Source organism: Puma concolor, chromosome A1 (genome assembly GCF_028749965.1).
Source record: "Puma concolor isolate L17-30 chromosome A1, mPumCon1.1.hap2, whole genome shotgun sequence".
Lineage (NCBI taxonomy): Eukaryota > Metazoa > Chordata > Mammalia > Carnivora > Felidae > Puma > Puma concolor.
In genome coordinates, this window is record NC_141667.1 from 135,418,831 (window position 1) to 135,441,074 (window position 22,244).

The following is a 22,244-nucleotide window of genomic DNA, read 5'->3' on the forward strand; positions in this document are numbered from 1 at the left end:
TGACAGTTTTCTGTTCACGATGAACCACTTACAGATTCAGGATTGGTGGTATCTTGCAGTGTGACAAACCTCTGGTAAGAAAATGATAACTATGTTCTTTAGCCATCTGTCTACTTGTGTGTTTTTCTCTCTCTCCTACAGTTATCTGGGATGTCTAAAAATGTAGTATTCCACAACTATGTGGGTTACCTGACTGCTAATGTCTGAAGGGGAAACATTCAGGCATTGGTTCTGAAAAGTCCCCTTTGTTTTCCAATAGGCACATTATAGGATACATTCAAACCCATCACCTTGAAGTTGAGTTCGACAATGACGAGACTAGCTGGGTTCTGGACTTCACACACGTGACCCTTAATAAACATTTATTATTTTCTTATTGGGAATCCTTACATATCCTCATGAGAGACCACAGGGGTGACATTATTGTTAAAGAAAATTGGGGCTTCTTGTAAACATTCTGGAGACTCCTCAACTCCTTGGAAAGGATGGGATCCCTGCTCAGCTTCCAGCTGCTGAATCTTCCTTTCCTTCTCCTCTAAAACTTCTTCCAGCTGGGTGATCTTTTCAGTCTGAAGGGAAACCTGCATCGACAACTCCATAATCAGGTTAATTTTTTGATCACCTTCTTCCACAGGCGGGAGACCGCCACAGGACTCTTCCCGAGGGTTGTCTTCTAAAGCAAACAAGAAAAACAAAATCTGAGCAGTTTTAATTGGATTTCCCAGAACTCAAAGACAGGGAAGATGGAAAAGCTTTATTTCTCACGTTCTTAAAAGGGAACACAGATGTTGCGTCATCTGGTCAGATAGACCGAGAATGGAATCCGGGTCCGGTGAGGGAAAAGATTCTGGGTGCTCATGAAAAAAGAACTTGGAAACCTCTAGAGAGGGAGGAGAATCAGTCTTTGCCAACTCTTTTTTGTACACATTTAACTTTTAATTAACCATGGGAATGAAGCGTCCTTGAAAATCAAATCTGTAAACAACAGCATCCCAAGTTTCATGGTATCCTTTTGCCTAAGAATCTCACAAGAGTGACAATCAAGTAGAAATGGACTTTAAATTGAATTTTAACTCAAATAGGAAAAAAAAAGTTGTCATTGCCCCTTCTGGGGGAAGTGATGAAAAAAGACATGTTACTTAACCCAAGTCAGCTTTAAAGTTGGCAGAGGTATAATTTGAGGGGATCTAGGAAGATTTTTAGCTGAATATCTTCCATAGAGATTCATTCTCTCTCTCTCTCTTCTCTCTCTCTCTCTCTCTTTTTCTTTCTTTCTCTTTGTCTTTAGGTCTGAAGGGTTAATAGCATTTCTTTCATAAAATCTCAAATATCCCCTGTATATAAAAGTCTATGCTTTATAATTTCTGACCCTTCAGATAAGGATAAAAGCCTGAATAAGGAGAGAGAGAGGCTTCAACAAAGAGATAAAATATTAGTGGCTGATAGCAGGGAATCCTTAAAAAAAATTCTGGTAGACCATCACAAAATTTACCTGCTCAAAGAAGCAGGTAAATCCTATTAGACTTAAGCAAGACCACCCTCCTTACCACTCTCACCCAGAGAGTGAGATTTCCACCATAAAATCATTTCTCTGAGTTATATAGAGGGAAGACATCAACTATAAAAGGGATGTCAACGACTTGGGTATCACTGTAGGAATACTCGAACTAATGGTGTATGAATTAATGGTATTGACAGTTAATCAGTATAATTAAAGGTTCAGCATTTACTCACTCCTCAGTGTAAACCAACCCTACAGCTGCACCCGAAGGCAACATTACTGCCAGTCCAGGATACAAATACCTGCTACTATTGTATACCTATACACCTGCTAAAGATAGGGCACCTGTGCTGTGATTTTCCATGTAGGTGGGGAATCACCCCCTTCTCAGCAAATAAAACTAATTTGCAGGGTTTTTTTTTTTTGTAATTTTCCCAAATGATCATGAGACAAAAGCTTGAGCATGGAATTACACAGTGGGCAGGATAGTTTTGGCCTCACAAAAGTGATAAGAGGAAAGATGAGATGTTTTCTGCTCTTAGAAATTGTTATTAGCAATATACTACATTTCAAGATTCCATGGAGATGTTTTTGTTCTTAATATTTGAACTTTTACCATAATATTGACGGAGATGGTAGTTGATGTACCTTTCTCTAAAAGCAATGAAAAACATCTCCATGTCTCAAAGGAGCATTTAGTTTGTTGCCTCTGCAATAGGCTTGTGCTTTTAGGCCCAGGAGAGTTAGTCCATTTGGCAGGAGGCCTTCATCATCTGCCGTTACACCAGGGCCTCACCTTTCGTTTCATCTGACCAGAGCTATGCTGTCCGATACAGTAGTCACTAGCCACATGTGGCATTAAGCAATTAAATGTGGCTATATGAAATGAGATGTACTGGAAGTATAAAATACACATTTGAAGGGATCCTGGGTGGCTCAGTCAGTTAAGCATCTGACTTTGGCTCAGGTTATGACCTCATGACTCATAGGTCAAGCCCCACATTGGGCTCTGTGCTGACGGCTTGGAGCCTGGATCATGATTCAGATTCTGTGTCTCCCTCTCTCTCTCTGCCATCCCCTCTCACACTCTGTCTCTCTCTCTCTCAAAAACAAAATAAACATGACAAAAAATAAAATGCACATTTGATTTCGAAGACTTAATTTGAAAGAAATGTGAAATATCCCATTATATTTTAAAAATTGGCTATATATTAAAGCAATAATATTTTGGGGATATATTGTGTTAAATAAATTTTATCTTATTTTTCAGAGAGAGAAAGAGCACAAGTGGGGGAGAGGAGCCGAGAGACGGGGGAAAGAGAGAGAGAGAGAGAGAGAGAGAATCTTAAGTATGTGAAGCCTGATGTGGAGCTCAATCCCATGACCCTGGGATCATGACCTCACCTGAAATCAAGAGTCACATGTTTAACTGACAGAGCTATGCAGGTGCCCTAATAAAATATATTTTAAAACAATATTCGCTCATTTATTTTTACTTTTTAAAAAATGTGACTACTAGAGAATTTAAAATACCAGTATCAAATGTGGCAGGCATTTGTGGCTCTCATATTTCTGTTGATTAGTGTTGGGCTAGAGTTTCTTTTGGAGGAACACTTTATAAAACCCACATAGATGGGTTCCTCGTAGATGGTCCTGTTTAACATGTACAGTTGTTATTTGGGAGTGAGGGCTGTTGAGGCTTTCAACCATTAGCATACAGATCATTTCTCTGTTACCATTGAAGGTGGATGCATGGAAATCTGGGCTGGGAGAATACGTTTTTAGGGGTTGATGTGAGTTCCTACAGAAGAGGAAAGAAAAGACAGGAAGTGGAAGTAATAGACAGTGAGAAGACAGGAAGGAAAGGAACAGTGGGCAGTATAGGGAAGGCTGGGCATTGGTGAGGCTCAGGGATGGAGAAGGTAATCAGGAGCCTCCCTCCCTGATATATGTGCCTGTCCCCTTTCTCTTTGACCTCTTCTTCAATCATTTCTTGCTCTAGTTGTTCCTCTGTTTTCCAGAAGAGTTATTTTCCACCAATTTGCATAATAAAGGAGTTTAGTGCCATTACAAAAGGCAAACTGGTCAAAAGTGCCTGTCTTGTTTTGTTTTTTAATAATGCAATATAGGTGGAATAATGTGTTCATCTAATTTCAGTGATAAAGGGGTAAAAATGCAACAGGATGCCATTACATAGGCCATCACTGTTACTAAGTCTATATCCTCTGTCTCTGCCCTCCCAGGAGAGAATAGTGTAGACAGAAGGTAGAAAGAGAAGCAGGGTGTCTTGGTCAGCCTAGGCTGCCATAACGCAGAACCACACCATTAACTTGGTGGCTTAAATGACAGAGATTTATTTTCTCACAGTTCTGGAGGCTGATGGTTTGAGATCAGGGTGCCAGCATTGTTGGGTTCTGGTGAGAACTCTGCCTGGTTTACAGAGAGCCACCTTCCCACTGTGTTCTCACTTGGTACTGAGAGAGACCACAAGCACTCTGATGTTTTCTTTTAAAGGCACTAATCTCATGACCCCACCCTTATGACCTCATTGAAACCTATTTACTCCCAAAGGCACCATATCTCCAAATCCTATTACATTGAGGTTAGGGCTTCGACATATGAATTTTGTTGGGGATACAATTCATACTGTAGCACAGAGAAAAGACAATCTAAAAAAGAGAGAGAACCTGAGGGCTTTGATTCCCTCTGTATTGTTTTCATGCATTATGTGAAAATGCTGATAAGGAGATAAGCCAAAGTACATATATACACCAGCTCCTTTAGATTCCACATTTAAGTGATATCATGTAGTATTTGTCTTTCTCTATCTGACATATTTTACCAAGAATAATGTACATAAGAGCTGAACTCATAGAAAAAAGTTGAGTGGGGGTTACTAACAGGATGGGGAGTGGAGGAAATGGAGAGGTGTTGGTTAAAGTGTGCAAATTTCTAGTTAGAAGCTTCTGAGTATCTATTGTGTTGTGTAATGATTATAATTAATAATACAGTATGGCATACTTGAAAGCTGCTGGGAGAATAGATCTCAAATATTCACTCCACACAATGGAAATGGTAATTATGTGATGGGTTGGTGTCCTTAGCTAACACTATGGTGGCAGTCATTTTGCAAAATACACATGTATCCAGTGAACACATGGTACATTTTAAACTACACAATGTTCTATGTCAATTATATCTCAGTAAAACTGGGATGGGGGGTAAGTATATATACCAAGAAGGGAATTTCTCATACAGCTGTATTTTACCATTCAGTATTTTATCATTTAATGACCTCTTCACACATAGAATAAAAATATTTTTGTTCCATTTCTAAACACATTACAAATCACAAAAGTGTTTAAAACCTCTTCAGTAAAGTGGGGGACTCCAGGAGTCTCACATCCTATTTGTAGTGGAAATAGCCCAAGGCCACCCAGTGATTTGTCCAGAGTCCACCACTAACCTTTGCATGATCTGACCTGCTCTGTTCTCCTGGAGTCCAGTCTCCCTTATCTGAAAGCTCCCCACAGCTCTACACGTCCCCACATCTCGAACACTGGTGGTCTTTCCTAGATTTTCACTAGCAGATCAGATAGTCTTGCCAAGGTTGGGTCTGCCTGAAGCATGGAAGGTTCTGTCACCTGACCAGATAATCAAAGGTTTATCCCCATACCCAAGGGCTCCATGAGACAGAGAGCAAAGAGAAATTCTTCTGCCAACGGGAGGGAGCAAACCTGATTAGCCACAGTCAGGGTATGAAATCATAACTGCTATAGTTGTAGAGGTTTTTACCAGCACATGACATTTTTCATGATTTCCTGTTTTCTGCTTCAACTTACAATAAGTGTGAATGAGGATGATGGCTTAGGGTCGTGGCAAAGAAGAGGCCAGAGAAAAGATGGTGACAGTTGTGCATGCTTAAAAAGGTTCAGAAAGAAGACCGACAACAGGAGCATTCTTCTTTCCAGAGCTGGGGCAGACTGTGCTCACTATTTTTTCTTTTTTTCTTAAAATTTGATATAAATCCAAGCTAGTTAAGATAGAGTGGAGTAATGGTTTCAGGAGTAGAATTTACTGAGTCATCACTTACGTGTGACACCCAGTGCTCATCCCAACAAGTGCCCTCCTTCATGCCCATCACCCATTTAGCCCATCCCCCCACCTACCTCCCCTCCAGCAACCCTCAGTTTGTTCTCTGTACTTAAGAGTCTGTAATGGTTTGCCTCCCTCTGTGTTGTTATCTTATTTTTCCATTCTTTCCCCTGTGTGGATCTGTTTTGTTTCTTAAATTCCACATATATATGTTCACTTTTCCACGTAGCCTTGAAAAGACAAAAGGCCCAGAAGAAAATATGACATTTGCATTTGGCTATTTCCAACTTCTCCTTTTTAATACCCTTAAAATTTTCATGCTCTTAGCAAAGTGCGACATGACAAGTTATGTCAAAAATACTAATAACTAGGGGCGCCTGGTTGGCTCAGTCAGTTAAGCATCTGACTTTGGCTCAGGTCATGATCTCACTGTTCATGGGTTCGAGCCCCACGTCAGGATCTGTGCTGACATGACAGCTCGGAGCCTGGAGCCTGCTTGGGATTCTGGGTTTCCCTCTCTCTCTCTGCCCCTCTTCGGCTCACACTCTGTCTCTTTGCTCTCAAAAATAAATAAACATTAAAAAAATTTTTTTAAATGCTAATAACTAAATAGATAACAGCAAAGGTATTAATTCTGTAGTTTGAGTAGCTTAGAAACTTAGAATTCTCTTAGAATGTGTATTTTGGGTCCATCCGATCTCACCTGTATAGGAATTATATCTGCAGTATCCCTAATTTATGCTTTTCTAAGGGAGTGGCTCTCAGGCATTGGGGTCCCTCAAGCTCTTTGTAAGTCAGCTGCCACTTGTAATCAATGAGCAAAGTTTGCATTTTACCTTCAGTGCAGCTGCACGTTGGTAGAGAAATATCTGGTGGGTAGAAAGCTGTAATGGACAGACTGGAGAAGGACAGGATACAGCTCATTAATTAGAGAAAGGACATGGGGTGTAACGCTAGGATGGAAGACCTCCATCATGTGAAAACGTGGCTTCGTGCATCTGGGAAGTTAATAGTCTCATGTCAACAGTGATAAATTACTGAAGGTTGACCCAGTGAATGTCTGGGAGGCTGTTTTTAGATTTTCTAAATACTTGTATCTAAAAAGGGATGTTCGCCTTTCGATCCCTTTGCTAATGCCATCGCCCAAAAGCATTCAATGAACACAGAAATGCTAAGAACCACTGATGTAGTTTCTTTTTTCTTTTTCCTTTCTTTATTTTGAGACAGAGAAAGAGAGTGAGAGAGAATCCCAAGCAGTCTTGGTGCTGTTAGCACAGAGTCTGATGTAGGGTTCGATCTCACAAACCGTGAGACCATTACCTAATCCAAAATCAAGAGTCAGACGCTCAACTGACTGAACCACCTAGGCACCCCTGATCTGGTTTCTGCTTCACATGCCTCGAACAATGGGAAGCACACTTCTCCCTGGTCGGGTACCCATGGTCATTTTAAACATTAATTCACCTGTAATTAGTCTCTGGGACCCTGCACATAGAGAATGAGTCAGATGTGTTGTTGACTCCTGTAATCACCATTCCACGGCTGGGTAGGGGAGAGGCGGCTAGGAGTTAGGCCCAAAAGGACATTCAGGATTTAGCCTAAACAAACATCTCCGCTGGATACTACCACGTGAACGTTTACTTTTCTCTCTGCTTTTCAAGCTAATGACCAAAGCTGCCAAGTATTTACTCAATAAGAGAGACTCTTCCCAGTGAGGTGATTAAATACCTTATTTCATCAGAGCCACCCAGGATTACTGTTTGGCCTAAAAGACTATGTCAGCTTCCTCCTCTGTACGAATGCCCATCACTCTGACTCACCTTCATGTGGTTTTGGAAGCTGTATATATTTCTCAGTAACCACACGGGAGTCCAGTTTCATCTATTGCCATACTTGGACTTGAAAATTGGCTCATCCTTGTAAATATATTTCTATCATTACTTGAATAATAAACAAAACTTCAACAATAACCTTCATAGTTTTCTGTCCTTCTGTAGATGTTCACAGTTATCATCTGAGAATAGTAAGTCTCTAAAATAAAGGATTCCCACCACCTTTTTTTTTTTTTTTTTGCATTCTTATAGCACATGATTTTATGTCTTCAAAATCAGATTAGTCTTGGGGCACCTGGGTGGCCCAGTCAGTTAAGCATCCAACTCTTGATTTCAGGTCATGATCCCAGGGTCCTGGGAACAAGCCCTGCATCAGAGTGAAGACTTCTTGGGATTCTAGCTCTCCCCTCTGTCCCTCTCCCCTGCTTGCACGCTTTCTCTCTCTCTCTAAAATAAATAAAAAATAAACCAGGTTAGTCTTACTACTTGAAGTTTCCTCTCTTCAGTGTTTTTATTTATACATGAGATCATGATCTGAGCCTAAATCAAGAGTCAGACGCTTAACCAACTGAGCCACCCAGGCACCCCTGCCCATCTTAGTGTTTACTGAAATGGTTAATTCTCTCTTTCCCAGCACCATGTACTACAGTTTAAGTATTGCAATAGCTTTATGTCTGGTCAGACTGTCTCTGATACTTGCCCTTTCAATTTGGTTTCTTCTCTGCTCAGAGAGGTCTCATTGAAATACAGGTTGGGTCTTAATAGTCTTTTGTCTAAAATCTTCCAATGATTTTTCATCTCATATAGACTCAAAACCCACCTGCTTATACACTATATAATCTGGTCCTCTTTTGCCTCACTGGCACATCTATCCTTCCTTTCATCGTTCCTAATAGACCAGGCATGTTTCTACCCAGGGTCTTTATATTTGCTATTTCCTCAGTCTGGATAATTGTACCTTTGATGCATACATGACTAGCTTCCTCAATTCCTTCCAGTCTCTCTTCTCCAAAGTCAACTTCACCCAATAAAGCCTAATTTCAACCCAGCCCCCACTACTGGACAAGTCAAATCCCTGTTCCCTGCTTTGTTTTTTTCTGACATGCTATATCTGTTTCATTTTTATCTTCTTGGTAGTATCTCCCTACCTCACTAGAACAAGAGCTCCATGAAGGCAGAATTCTTTGACTGCTTTGTTTACTACTGTAATTTCTGTACCTAAAGCAGTGCCTGGCACATGTGTTAGGTCATTTGTTAAGTGAATAAATGAATGAAATTTAAGTGTATATATGATGCAAAACCATTGTAGGAATGGCCAGTCCAAATGTTTCCACTGGTGCATCACTAGGATGGTTCCTAGATTTCCTCCCCAGGTACCTATTTTCTTCGCACAAAGCTTTTCACAACTGCATTTTCCCCAGATAATAAACTTTTGTGATTGGACAACATTGCACTTAACATCTATGAATTTAAGTTTTTGTTTAAATAGAAAGTTGGAAAAGTTAGAATAGATCTCTTCCAGATCTGTGACTTAGCTTCTATGAGCTATAAAAATGGTTCTCCATGCTGGCACCTAGGGACTTGCATCAATACACAGAAGCCAAAGTCTCACTGCTGAAATTCTGCTTGAGCGAATCTAGGAGGGTGTCTGGGAATCTGTGGCTTTACAGGGCGCCCTAGGTGATTCTGATGATCGGCCAGGTTTTGACAGTTGAATTTCTGCTGACCTGTAATAGGCATGGCAAACTAAATTTTTGGCTAAATCCTAAAAGGTAAGTCGGAAATCTCCCAGGCATGCCTCTTCTTGACAAGGTTGCAGTCCACACAACAGAAGAGCAATCACATCTATTATACTCTCACTGCCTCTCCCTTGTTACCTGACAAGGCTTTGCCTGTGAATGTTACCAGCTGACTAGCTGTATCCGTGGTCCTCCCCTCCCTCCCCCCACAATTTGCTTAAATCTCAGCAACATCTTGCCAGTTCTCACTTGGCTGAGTCATCTCCAGAATCCAGAGAAAATGATGAATGTTTGGAAGTTTGTTTGTATTTGTTTTTGCTTTTGTTTTGTTTCTCAGTGGATAGATGGATGCATTTCTTCAAAAATTGACCTGGAAAGGAAAAGTCTCTCTTAGGAGATTTCTCTGCTTGAGAGATCTTCCCTTGGGGGCAAGTAAAGTGGGTCACAAACTTTCATAAGAGTTTAACATTTGCAACCACCACAGAGGGGGCAAGCGAAATCCCCTTCTGTAGATCTGAATCCAGGATTTTCTTCCTGGAACTTGATGGAGTCAATTGATAATGCCCAAGAAGACTTAGAGAGAGAGATATGAAGGTACTAGCTTGGGAGGTGGGAGGAACTTGTTGGTGTGGAAAAGCAAGTGAGGACATCTCAAAGATGATGCCACAAAATGAACATAGGCTGCTACGTGATGGGAGATGGGGGAAACACCCAGTGGCCAGATGTTGGATGGTAGGCATAGTGCCGCTCTGTGTCTCACTTTCCGTCTATACCACTAGGGTAAATTGTTATATCCGGTTAAAGGTAGGACAATGTAGGACAACTTAGTCCATTGCTGCCTTTCAGGGCAGGTTGCCTTCCCACCCTCTTCAGGGTCTCAGATCATACCAGATTATTCTACAAGAAGGAGTTCTTCAACACGATTGGGGAAACAACAGAAACACTGTCAGCATCACAATGCATGTGAGTTATGCCAACAGGTAGTCAATCTAAGCAGAAGGAAGGTTTTTTTTGGAACCTCTTTTACCTTTTCCTACAAGTAGGATCTGAAGTTCCTTCCTATAAATCTGCCTACTTTGAAGAGGATAGTGGGTTAAGCACAATGACCGACAGCCTGGCTAGAGGCCCAAAAGTGAAAATGGATCCTGGTAGGAGAAAAGGAAATTCACAGGAGGGAGATATGTAGGAGAGTATGAGAAAAGAAGAAAAAGAAGAGATAATATTTGAAGGACTATTTCTATGCTTATCTGCAGGATAATCAGTATGGACTCGAAGTTAATTGGAGGAATCAGCGTAAAGATGATTATATATCATTTGGACTACATTGTTGAACTAGGGTCTAACAGTGAGACTCTTCCCTACTTTTCTTCTTGATGCGCAGAGGTTATATGAGGCTAATTCTATAGAATGAAGAATGCCAATTTAGTAGTTTACATTGATTTTCAAATAGTTCTTTGTTATAGTTTCTGGTATTGCATGGTTTTGGAAATTATATGGTGACATAGTAAGGATAGTATTGGCAGTATTATTCTTGGAAAATGACAATAAAAATTGGTGATTTTTTATGGAAAAAGATAGGATAAATAATTCTTCATTTCTGCAGATCAGGATTTTGCTTGTATAAACTCTGCAGAAGAATGGGTTTTGTGGACAGGAGGTGTAAGTCATTTTGATAGAGTTGACGGTGCCATTAAATGTCCCTCACAAAAGGACACTTGGATGCAGTCATTTTTCTGTAAAATTTTGAGTAACATGGCAGCTAGACCTCATAACACAATGGCTTCTTCTCTTCCTTAAGTTTTATTGTGGCCCTCATTTTCTTCCTTTTTATTAGCCCTGGAATGATCATAATTGTATCACTGAATTTTACCAGCCTCCTAGACTCAGCCCTTGTTGGATGAAGGTAAGAAATGTATGCTTAAGAGGTAATAAATTGCAAAAAATACTATAGTGACAAAGACTCTATTGACCAAACTTTGTTTAGGTTCTTCTGATCCCTTTTCTCTACTATTCCTCATCCTTAAACCTTGTCTTCAAGAGCCGGTGGCGGAGAGAATTCTGCTAAATCACTTTATCGAGAATCCCCACCCTTTGTGTCTGATCATCCTCCATATCTGATCAAATTCCTCATCCTTCACCACAGCCCAGGTGACATCTGGTCGCCTTGGCCTGCCTTCCCTCACATTCATGTCCTCTCAACACCATGCCACCCCTCCACTATAAATCCCAACTTGTGCTTGTCATATTCAGCATCCTCTCTCCTCCTATTGTGCTATTCTCAACACTGATTTCAGTAGTCCTCAATAAAGTCTTCCTTATTTTTTTTAACAAATGTCAGGATAGTTTTTTTTCCCCCTTAAAAAATACCAGTTGAAGGATCACACAGGATTGATTTAAATTGTTGATTTATTTCACCCTGGAACACTAAAAATGATAAAATCACCTGCTGCTGGTACTGGCCAGGTTGAATCTTTACATCATGCAGAATAGTTCTCCAAGCGGTGAATGTTCCTTCATTAGAGAATGACATTGATCAGTTTAATTACTGAGATTTTTAATTATGTAAAGCATCAACCAGAGGAAGCTCTGAGGGCTCCATCCATAATTCTCAGCAAGCTTGTCAGAGTACTTTAGAAATAGGGAGGTATGGTAGTCAGAATAGTGCCCTCCCCCCAACAAAGATGGCCACAAAGTTATACAGAATAAGTGACCCCAAAGATGTCCCCCAAACTGTGAATATGCTATCTTACATGACAAAAGGGACTTTACAGATGTGTATAAGTCAAAGATTTTGAGATGGGAAGATTATTCTAGATTATCTGGGAGGATCTTACATAATCACAAAGTTCCTTAGAGGAAGGAGGTAGAAAGTCAGAGACAAAGAAATTCCTGAAGATGTTACTGCTGGCTTTGAAGACAGAGAAAGGAACCACATGCTAAGGGATGCAAGTGGCCTATAGAAGCTGGAAAAGGCAAAGAAACAGGTTCTACCTTGGAGCTGCTGTAAGGAACACAGTCTGTTGATGCCTTGATTTTAACCTACTAACATCTGTTTTGGACTTGTGATCTCCAGAATTATAAAATAATAAACTTGTGTTGTTATAAGACACTAAACTTGTGGTAGTTTGTTACAGCAGTAATAGGAAGCAAATATAGAAGGGAAAACTAACAAGTATCTGAGTAATGAGAAAAATCTATCCATTATAGGATTCCCAGAAAGCTCATTTAGGTGTAAAGTCACCAAAGACTTGGATGTCCACAAAGGGCAACTGAAGGTGTCCAAACACCCAGAGAGTTCTGGATTCCAGACCTTCTTGCATCCTCTGGAATCCTATACCATTGTTATTCTCTCTTCCTTACAAATGTCAACCTTCCTACTGGCTCCAAGCCATTATCGCTTAAATGTACTCATTTGGTACCATCTTAAAAAGGAAATAAAACCCTTTCAGTGCTTAATGCCCTTTCATCTATTGCTCTATCACTATTGTCCCCTTTACTGTCAGAGAGTTGTCTATACTCTGACTCCCTTTCCGCATACCTTTCTCATTGTTAACCCAGTGCACTCTAGCTTTTGTTTTCCATTACATTATTCACTTTGGCCTTGCTGAGCCTACTGGTGTTACAGAATCCATCGGACTTGCTTTAATGTTCATCTTGAATGGCCTCTGAACATTTGCAATTGTTGACAGCCTCCCATAACACTCTTCCCTTGACTTCTGTAATAGGACACTCTATTTTCCTCCAAACTTTCTGGCTACTCCTTTAGTCTCATTTTGTGGGTTCCTCTTCAGAGTAATTACTGCTTGGAGATCCTTGAACTCTTGGTCTTAAGCTTTGTTCTTACTCTCTATGGGTGTTCTCTGTGGCCTTGGTTGCAATCTATTTGCGTGAATGCCGCCCCAGTTTACAACATGAGGTGAGACCTGAGCTCTGAACCTGGGGCTCCCTCCATTGAACTCATTATGTAACTTCCAAAATTAATTTCCTTTCTGTATTCCCTAGCTGAGTAAAATGGCAACATCACACATCTTCCACTAAAATCAGAAATCTGAGCATTATTTTGGATTTCTCCCTTACTCTTATCCTCTTCCATCTCTCTTGTCACTAAGTCCTCTTGATTCATATGTCTAAATAGCTCTTAACTTTGTCTAATTGTCTGCATACCCATTAGATCAGGCAATATACGCTTGTAACATCCTTCAGCTTGTACTTGTCATTCAAAAACTGTGTTCTTAATTTCCATAGAGTACTATTTTATGAAGAACCTTCCTAAACTCCATGATTTCTTCATGTTAGTCACTTTATGGAAATATAATAGATGGCCATAAGGAAATAACGGTTGGTGGTACTCACTTTTCAGATGATACAAATGGACTTTACAGTGACACACCTGAGAATTTGGACTTCTGTTGTTGGGATCTCCAAGGTTCAGCTCAGAAGAGATCAGGAAAATTGTGGGTTTTAGAGAAGAAGTCCTGTAGTTAGTTGAAGTGCATGAGAGACAATGGCAGAGTTGAAGTGGGTGGGAAAATATCAAAGTGCATTCTTGAGAGGAATAGTTCACAGAAACAGGCACTGCTTATCAATCTTCCCTCCTGTACAAGTGTAACTTCTTTTTAATTGTTTTTTTACTTTTATGCAACTTGCCTTTGGTTTACATTTCACAGTAAGAAGATAGCAGTAAGAAATGGACTCAGGGAAGGGTGAATGCCCAGGGATGTCTCTGCTAAGGTAAATTAGAAGCATAAAAAAGCTCTGTTCTTGGGGCACCTGGGTGGCTCAGTCAATGAAGCATCTGCCTTCAGCTCAGAGCATGATCTCACAGTTCATGGGTTTGAGCCCTGCATTGGGCTTTGTGCTGGTATTTCTGTGCTGGCAGCTTGGGACCTGGAGCCTGCTTTGGTTTCTGTCCGTCTGTTTGTCTGTCTGTCTCTCTCTCTCTGCCCCCTCCTTGGCACTCTGTCTCTCTCTCAAAAATGAATAAACATTAAAAAAAAAAATCTTTGTTCTTGATGACAGTGTATGGAACGAGGTTCTTTCAATTCCTCCTAATGGAATGCCGTTCCAATTTTATCAGCTTGATTTTATTTTTTGAAATGTCAAGATGTAATTTCATCTTCAAATTACAAAACATAATTCAAAAGTGATGGAGAAATTCCCCATGAGGGAATTCAAACAAACTTTTCTTTATTAGGAAATCTTTTGATATTTGGTACAAATGTTAATTTTCATAGATATTTTCCCCACTAGTTACCTCTTTCATCACATAATTTATATGCCTTCAAAACATTATCAAAGCTAATGGCAAAGGAGTTATTTTCAGGGTGGGCTTAAACTGAAAACACTATAGAGAAGCACAAAAAGATGCCTAGGCAACTATTGAAATTCTTAGCAAAATGCTTCTATTCTGATACTGGAAAGTTTTGTAATATTTTTTAAATGTATTATATGTTAGTATTTGAAAAATAATATATATAATTTTTAGAGGTGTCAAATAACTTACATAACTATGATTTCACTTTGTCTCCTCTTTCCATATCACTCCCCTTCATAATTGTAAGAAATGAGGGATAGAGAGAGAAAAGGTAAGTGAGAAAGGAAATAAACATTTACATAGCACCTACTGTGTCACTTTACTAAGAACTTGCTCAGCAAATCACACAAAGCACAATAAATGTTTATATCTGGTTTTCATTATTACAACCAATACCACCACAATTCTTGGATAGGCCATGGGTATGAAATACATTGGCCACTTTTTGTCCTCATCGACCCACCTACCCTTACCATCAGGTACCCATGCAAGCCCAATGTAAGCCCTGTCCCATTGGCATCTCCTCCAGGTCTGGAGTCACAACTTATCCTTTGGGAAATATTCTGAGCATTTCTCAGTTGTTTATGGAATATTCCTGGCTTTGAAATAAGAAAGCAATAGGATGGGTGTCTCATTCATTTTTGTTTCCATCTATTATTAATTTCTGATCCAGAAAAATGCTAAGATAATAGGAATGCTAGGAACTGGCAGCAGGATTACCATTAAGACTTGTGGGCATTTATTCTGGCTACGTTCCAAGGTGGCCCTCCCAGTGTCTTCTGGTTCTAACCACCTGGATAAATAAAAGCTTAGGGGCACATTAATTTTCATCAGGGTAAGTTCTCATTTTGTCTCTAGCTTAAGATATATCATTTAATTATTATTTAAATTATTTAATGTGAACTAATTAGTCAGCTCTTTTCTTCACACCACTTGAAGTGAATCTTCAAGTGGCAAAGTATACCCAAAATTGTGAAAGTATTTGTTACTTTTTTCTTTTAATTTTTTTTTTTACTGTTAATTTATTTTTTGAGAAACAGAGTGAGACAGAACATGAGCAGGGGCGGAGAGAGAGAGAGGGAGGCACAGAATCAGAAGCAAACTCCGGGCTCTAAGCTGTCAGCACAGAGCCCGATGCAGGGCTTGAACTCACGAACCATGAGATCATGACCTGAGCCGAAGTGGTATGCTCAACTGACTGAGCCACCCAGTTTCCCCAAGTATCTGTTACTTTTTAAGACTCAGTTTGGATTTAATCAATTATGCAAGATTATTTTTACTAGGAATTAGACTCAAGGAATTAATATTATATTATGAATACAGATAGTACTCAAGTTATAATGGCTCACCTTTACAGTTTTTGACTTTATGATGGTGTGAAAGTGATATACATTCAATAGAAACCATAGTTCAAATTCTGAAAAATTGATCTTTTCTAGGGCTAGCAATATGGAGTATGATACTCTGTCATGATACTGGGCGAGGGACTGTGAGTCATAGCTTCCTGTGAGCCACATAATCATGAAGGTAAATATCTGATATGTTTACAATCACTCATTACCCATGTAGCCATTCTGTTGTTCACTTTCAGTACAGTATTCAATATATTACATGAGATATTACAAACTTGGTCATAAAGTAGTCCTTGTGTTAAATGATGTTTCCCAGTTGTAGGCTAGTGCAAGTATTCTGAGCAAATTTAAGTTTGGCTAAGCTAAATAAACTATGATGGATATTCTGTAGGTGAGTTCTATTAAATGCATTTCTGACTAACAATGTTTTTAACTTAGAGTGTATTTATCAGAACATCATATCATTATAAGCCAAGGAACATCTGTACATGAGTCAGGGTGATTTCAACTCCAAGTAACAGATCAGGTGACTATCACCAACTTAGACAATGGAGAGTTTATTATTGCATGTAAGGTGAAATCTGGGGAATTGCAGGGTTAGCTCACTTTGTGGCTCAGGAAAGCCATGTTGGCTTCTCTTGTTTGTCCTTCCTATTTGCAAGATGGCTATATTCTTCACAGGATGTTGTCTAAAAGTTGGAAGAGAAAGGAGTCTTGGTCTGCCCTTTTTAAGTATTAAACTTTCCATGATGCTCTCAGCAGAATTTACCTTATTCACTTTAGTCCATAGTTATATCATATTCCTAAAGAATCCCTTGACAAGGAAATAGAATGACTCTGATTGGTTAAAACTAATAAATATACATGTTCCTTGAAGTACATTATCTGCCTAAATGATGAATAAAATTGGAGTTGTATTAAGAAGGATGATGAATAATGTCTTTTATGCAGGTGACTAATAGCATCTACCACAGTGAACAAAATTGTTAAAAATGCCATAGAGGGGTTTCTAGCCGGCTCAGTCAGTAGAGCAAGTGACTCTTGATCTCAGGGTCATGAGTTCAAGCCCCACATTGTGCATAGAACTTACTTAAAGAAAAAAAAAAAAACTAATAATAGTGTATTATTCAGTAGTATTTATGTGTCCAAAAAGCTGAAAGCCTAAGTCTAAGTGGCTTAAGTAATAAAGAAAATGTATTCACTCCAGATATAGGGCTAGTTTCTGAAAAGAATTGAACTAGTAGTCCCAGTGATAGAACTGAAGATCATCTGGTCTTTCTGCTCTTTCTTTACAATGTCTGCTTCTTCCTAAGCCTAGCACTACTCTGGTAGCCAGATGACTGCCACTGTCTTCCTGGGATGACTCTCCTTCTTCTGTCTAGGGTCTCTACCCTATCTACTAAAGAAAAACAGGAGGTTTTTTCCCCCTTAATCTTAAGCAAATATCCCTCACATCCCATTGGCTTGGATTACTAGCTCATCTCTCAACCAGTGGATGGGCTAAGCAAGTGATGTTTAAGCTTATAACATTGTAGTACATTTAAAGCAATGCTATTTATAACAGTAATTTTCCTTCTTTATTTTAAAAAAATATTTAGTTATTTTTGAGAGAGAGAGAGAGAGACAGAGCACGAGTGGAGGAGGGACACAGAGAGGATCTGAAACAGGCTCCAGGCTCCAAGCTGTCAGCACAGAGCCCCACACAAGGCCCAAACTCACAAACTGCTAGATCATGACCTGAGCTGAAGTCACATGCTCAACCAACTGAGCCATCCAGTTGCCCCATATAATATTAATTTTCTGACAGAAGTGGAAAAAAGTCAGGAAGGCAAAATGTATGAATAAACGATGAATAAAGAAAGACCTCTCTCAATTATTATGAGTTTAATGTTGTAGCCATTTCCCTGGCAAGAGTTTCAATAAATTGAATAATTCTTGTCTGGAAGATAGCTTAAAATTAAACACATCATAAAAAATCAAATGGATAGGAAATATCTAGTAAAAGCACACCAGCACCAAAATTCTAGCAGAAGAAGAAGCTGGTTGTTCTGGATGCAATTTGTTGGTTTTGAGAAAGATGATGTTACTCATTGTGACATTTTGATATTGAGGAAACTGAATTAATTACTTCTTGGCTAAAGAACACACACAGAATTCAGTTAGTTTAGGCTTAAATTTGCCTTGGATACTTATCATTTGAAGAGACTTTTTAAATCTAAATAATAAGAGATATTTTTAATAGCGTATATTTTTTAGTGTACAGTGATGTTTAATGCCCAGGATGTCAACATTTCTAAAATGACAGCTACACACATCACAAAGTAAAAATACAGATATATTTATAGTATATTATATTCATATATATATTTATACATTCTAAAATATACCCTTGGACAAATTAATAGTGTCCAAGAGCCAGGAAGTGAATTATATAATTCAGGATGGGAAGGGAGAGTAGCTCCCAAAAGATGCAAGAGGAGAGTTTGGAGCCTACACCTACATAGATCGTCACTGTAATAAGTACTTAAACTTCTGGACAAATCAGCCCCTCTTTGTATCAGCCTCATCATTTATAAAACAAAAATATTAATTTCTTTTTTTTTTTTTTTTTGATTCTAGAGTCCTCTGATTGTATTAGGGACTTTGAACTTCTGGGCGTAAATTCTAAACTATTTTGCATTGTTTACATGTTGTTAGTTTACATGTTGCCATTTAAGCTCCTTATGCCTGGTATAACAGCCCATACTACATCTGTATTGCCCAGTAGCAGGTACATGATAAGTGCCAGATTCTTGCTGAGTTCAATTGGAAACAATGATGGTGACTATGACTCTGTCTTCTTTAAAAATGGATGGGTAGGAGTGAAGGGCTTATTTAGTATTCTTCTAATGTCACGATGACCCCAAAACTTCTCATCAGTCTTTTCTTATAGAAAAATAGCCAAAAGGACCAAAGTTGAGCAGAAAAAATACTTCTTAAGGTTTCCAGCTTCCTGGAAATTATGAGCCCTATTCATGGTAAACCACAAAGTTAGATATTTGCATATGAGCATGAGTCTCTCAAATGTGGAAAATAAGAATGCTGCCAAGTAAGAATTTCAATTAAAATTGCAAAAAAAAACATTTTTAAAATTGGTTCTATATTAATAACTGCTATAATAAATGTTATTAAAACTTAAATCTTCAGATTATCTTCTCTCTGCAAGGATGATACAGGGGTGCAGGTGTGTGTGTATCTGTGCTTGTATCAACAAATGTCTGTATGGTACAAAAATACCAAAGAGGAAGTAGATAACGTGACATGGGAAGTAATAGAGGGTAAGTGGCTGCTATCCAACGGGGAATCTTTCATCTGGAGTTAGCCCACCTGAAAGTCGAACTCACTGTTTAAATAGCCCATGCTCGCCTGGGTGGCGCAGTCGGTTAAGCGTCCGACTTCAGCCAGGTCACGATCTCGCGGTCCATGAGTTCGAGCCCCGCATCAGGCTCTGGGCTGATGGCTCAGAGCCTGGAGCCTGTTTCCGATTCTGTGTCTCCCTCTCTCTCTGCCCCTCCCCCATTCATGTTCTGTCTCTGTCCCAAAAATAAATAAAAAACGTTGAAAAAAAAATTTAAAAAAAAAGAAAAAAATAAAAATAAAAAAATAAATAGCCCATGCTGCCTCTGTAGTACAGGGTATATAGAAGTATAGAGAGACAGAGAAATAGACAGAAAGAAGGAGAGAAGGAAAATGAGACCTAGCAAAGGAGCCTAGTAAAAGAAAAAGCTACAGGACTGAGCATTTGCTGGTCAAATTTTGCAGAGGATGCTTTGGAAAATAGTGACTCTTTCTGGGTGTTGTATGGAAACCAATTTGACAATACATTTCATATTAAAAAAAAAAAAAAATAGTGACTGTTTAAAGTCCCTGCACAGTCTTGTGCAGTAAACAAAGTAGAATCTGCTATAAAACTTCAGTGACAAAAAGACTCTGTGCCTTGAGAGAGAACCTGGTACAACTGCAGATAGGGAGACTGGGAATTGTATGCTTTGTGCACAGAAGCTCTGATACGAGAGAGTGACTCTACCATGTACAGTCTGAAACTGGGACAGTGCAAGGGGTAGGAAAGAACGGGGAATCTTGCAGGTCAATGGTAATGGTGCAGAATATGGGCAGGAACAGGAAGGAGTTGTTTCCTTATCCACAAATTCCTTAAATTGGATTGGAAAGTAATATAAGAACTACATGGTTTGGGGGGGGGGGGGCGCCTGGTTGACTGATCAGTAGAGCCTGTGACTCTTGATCTCAGGGTTGTAAGTTCGAGCCCCACATTGGGTGTAGAGATTACTCAAAAATAAAATCTTCAAAAAAAAAAAAAAAAGAACTACATGGTTTACTGAAAGTGACTTTAGAAAACTGTATATAGTGTGTCCCATACTTGGCTTTAGGCCTTCCCAATCTTTCATCTTGACAATGTTCTGAGTCAAAGAACCCTTTAGATGTTGTTAGAGATAGGCATGGGAACCAGGTGGAAGCATCTGACTCTAGCAATCAAGTATCTAGAGTGGTAGAACTGGATGAGCAGCATCATTTTCCAAGTGCTGGTGGAATCAGTTGTGATCCTATCCGGATGTGTCACACATTCCGTGTGCATACGTACATTCTATATACACATACAGATAAGCGTGGCCAGAAGTCTGTAGAGACCAGGAGAATAATACAATCCACCCAATGCAAGGTTGTTAACTGCCTTTCCATCAGTGCTATATACTTCTACCCAAAAACAAATTAACATAAAAGTTTGATTTCATAAAACATTGTAATGGATTAATATTGATGAGGAGAGAAGTGTAAACAAATGGAATAATATAAATTAGCATTTCTGAATGGGGCTTATTTGTTTTGGAGATTTGGACAAAGTTGTTTATCCTGAAAAGTGCCTCTTAGGCCTTAGGGATAAAAAAGTCACTAGAAACTAGTCTACTCTCAGGGGAAAATACAAATAAATGCTCATTTCTCCTTCTGTTATGTGTAAGAAGTTTGTTTGTATCAACAATCTGTTAGTTGTCTAAGTTGCAAGACCAAGAATTGCAAATATTCTCTAACACCACACACACTCCATGATGAAAGCAAGCATTTTGAGAAGTATCAGAATAATTTTACATGTAATATACCCACCTTCGTTTCTTATAAACAGGATTGTGGGTAGAATGATATGTAAGAATTGTTTTCTTTCTGTGGAACATAACACTATAGTGTGAGTATTTATGGAAAGGAGCAATCTTTCTTCAAACTGGGGCCCCTCCAATCAACTTGCTGTATGAGCTTGGCAGAATGACTAAAACTTACTGTGCTTCAGTTTCTTCATCTGTAAATAGGCCTATCAATACATCAATATAGTACCTCATAGGGGCGCCTGGGTGGCTTGGTCGGTTAAGTGTCCGACTTCGGCTCAGGTCATGATCTCACGGTCCGTGAGTTCAAGCCCTGTGTCGGGCTCTGTGCTGACCGCTCAGAGCCTGGAGCCTGTTTCAGATTCTGTGTCTCTCTCTCTCTCTCTGCCCCTCCCCTGTTCATGCTCTGTCTCTCTGTGTCTCAAAAATAAATAAACATTAAAAAAAATAAAGTACCTCATAGAACTGTAAGAGAATTATGTGGGTTAATAAATAGTAAGCTCTTAAGGTAGTGCCTGGTACATAATAGTTGCTAAAGAAATGTTAACTGTAGTAGTATTATTGTATATCTGCAATTTCTAAGCATATTCCCTGAACGAAAGTTTCCTTGATTATTATCTTCCTATAAATTAGCTGATGTTTCCCTTTAATAGAACAGTCAAATAGAAGTTTCCATTTGTATAGGTTGACAATTCCATAGCTCTTTTCCCAAAATCCTAGAAGCTCTGGAAAAAGAAAGTTTTTCATAGCTCATCTGGTGGCAAAATCTGACCTGACCTGATCTGAATTCATTTGGCAGCAAAATCTGATCTGAGCTGATGGAAAGCTATTTATGGTATTTAGATAACCCATTCAGTGTAAATATTGTATGAATATATTTGATTGTGGAATATTGTCCCTGTTGGGATTACCTTTCAAATTTGAAAAATTCTGCATTTTGAAACATATTTGGTCTCCCAGTTTCAGATAAGAGATTGTAGACCTATACTAGTCAGGATAGACAGTATAGAAGAAATTTCCATCTGTGGTTCTGCAAGGCAAGATTTATTAAGCAAGGTTGTGAGTGTCTCCAATTATAAACATCCTGAACCAATCAGCCTTCCAGATCCAAAAAATGTGAAACTTATTTCCTCCATGACATTCATAATCACTAGATCAGTCTTCTCTCCTACTTGTCCTTTCTGCTGTAATTTCCAAGGGGCAGTTATTTTGGTATTGGAACATTTATTCTAATAATTCTACTCCTTCCGATTGTTTT

The 22,244-nt window shown here is 39.1% G+C and overlaps 1 protein-coding gene across 1 annotated transcript in view; it reads right to left on the reverse strand.

Moving 5' to 3' along the window:
• Nucleotides 1-345: 345 nt before the first annotated feature.
• Nucleotides 346-22,244, reverse strand: part of CCDC192 (coiled-coil domain containing 192) — a 219,107-nt gene continuing 197,208 nt past the window's right edge. Inside the window, 1 exon segment of the mRNA XM_086705004.1 lies at nt 346-673. Coding sequence (XP_086561130.1) covers nt 387-673 — 287 coding nt within the window. The 3' untranslated portion in view covers nt 346-386.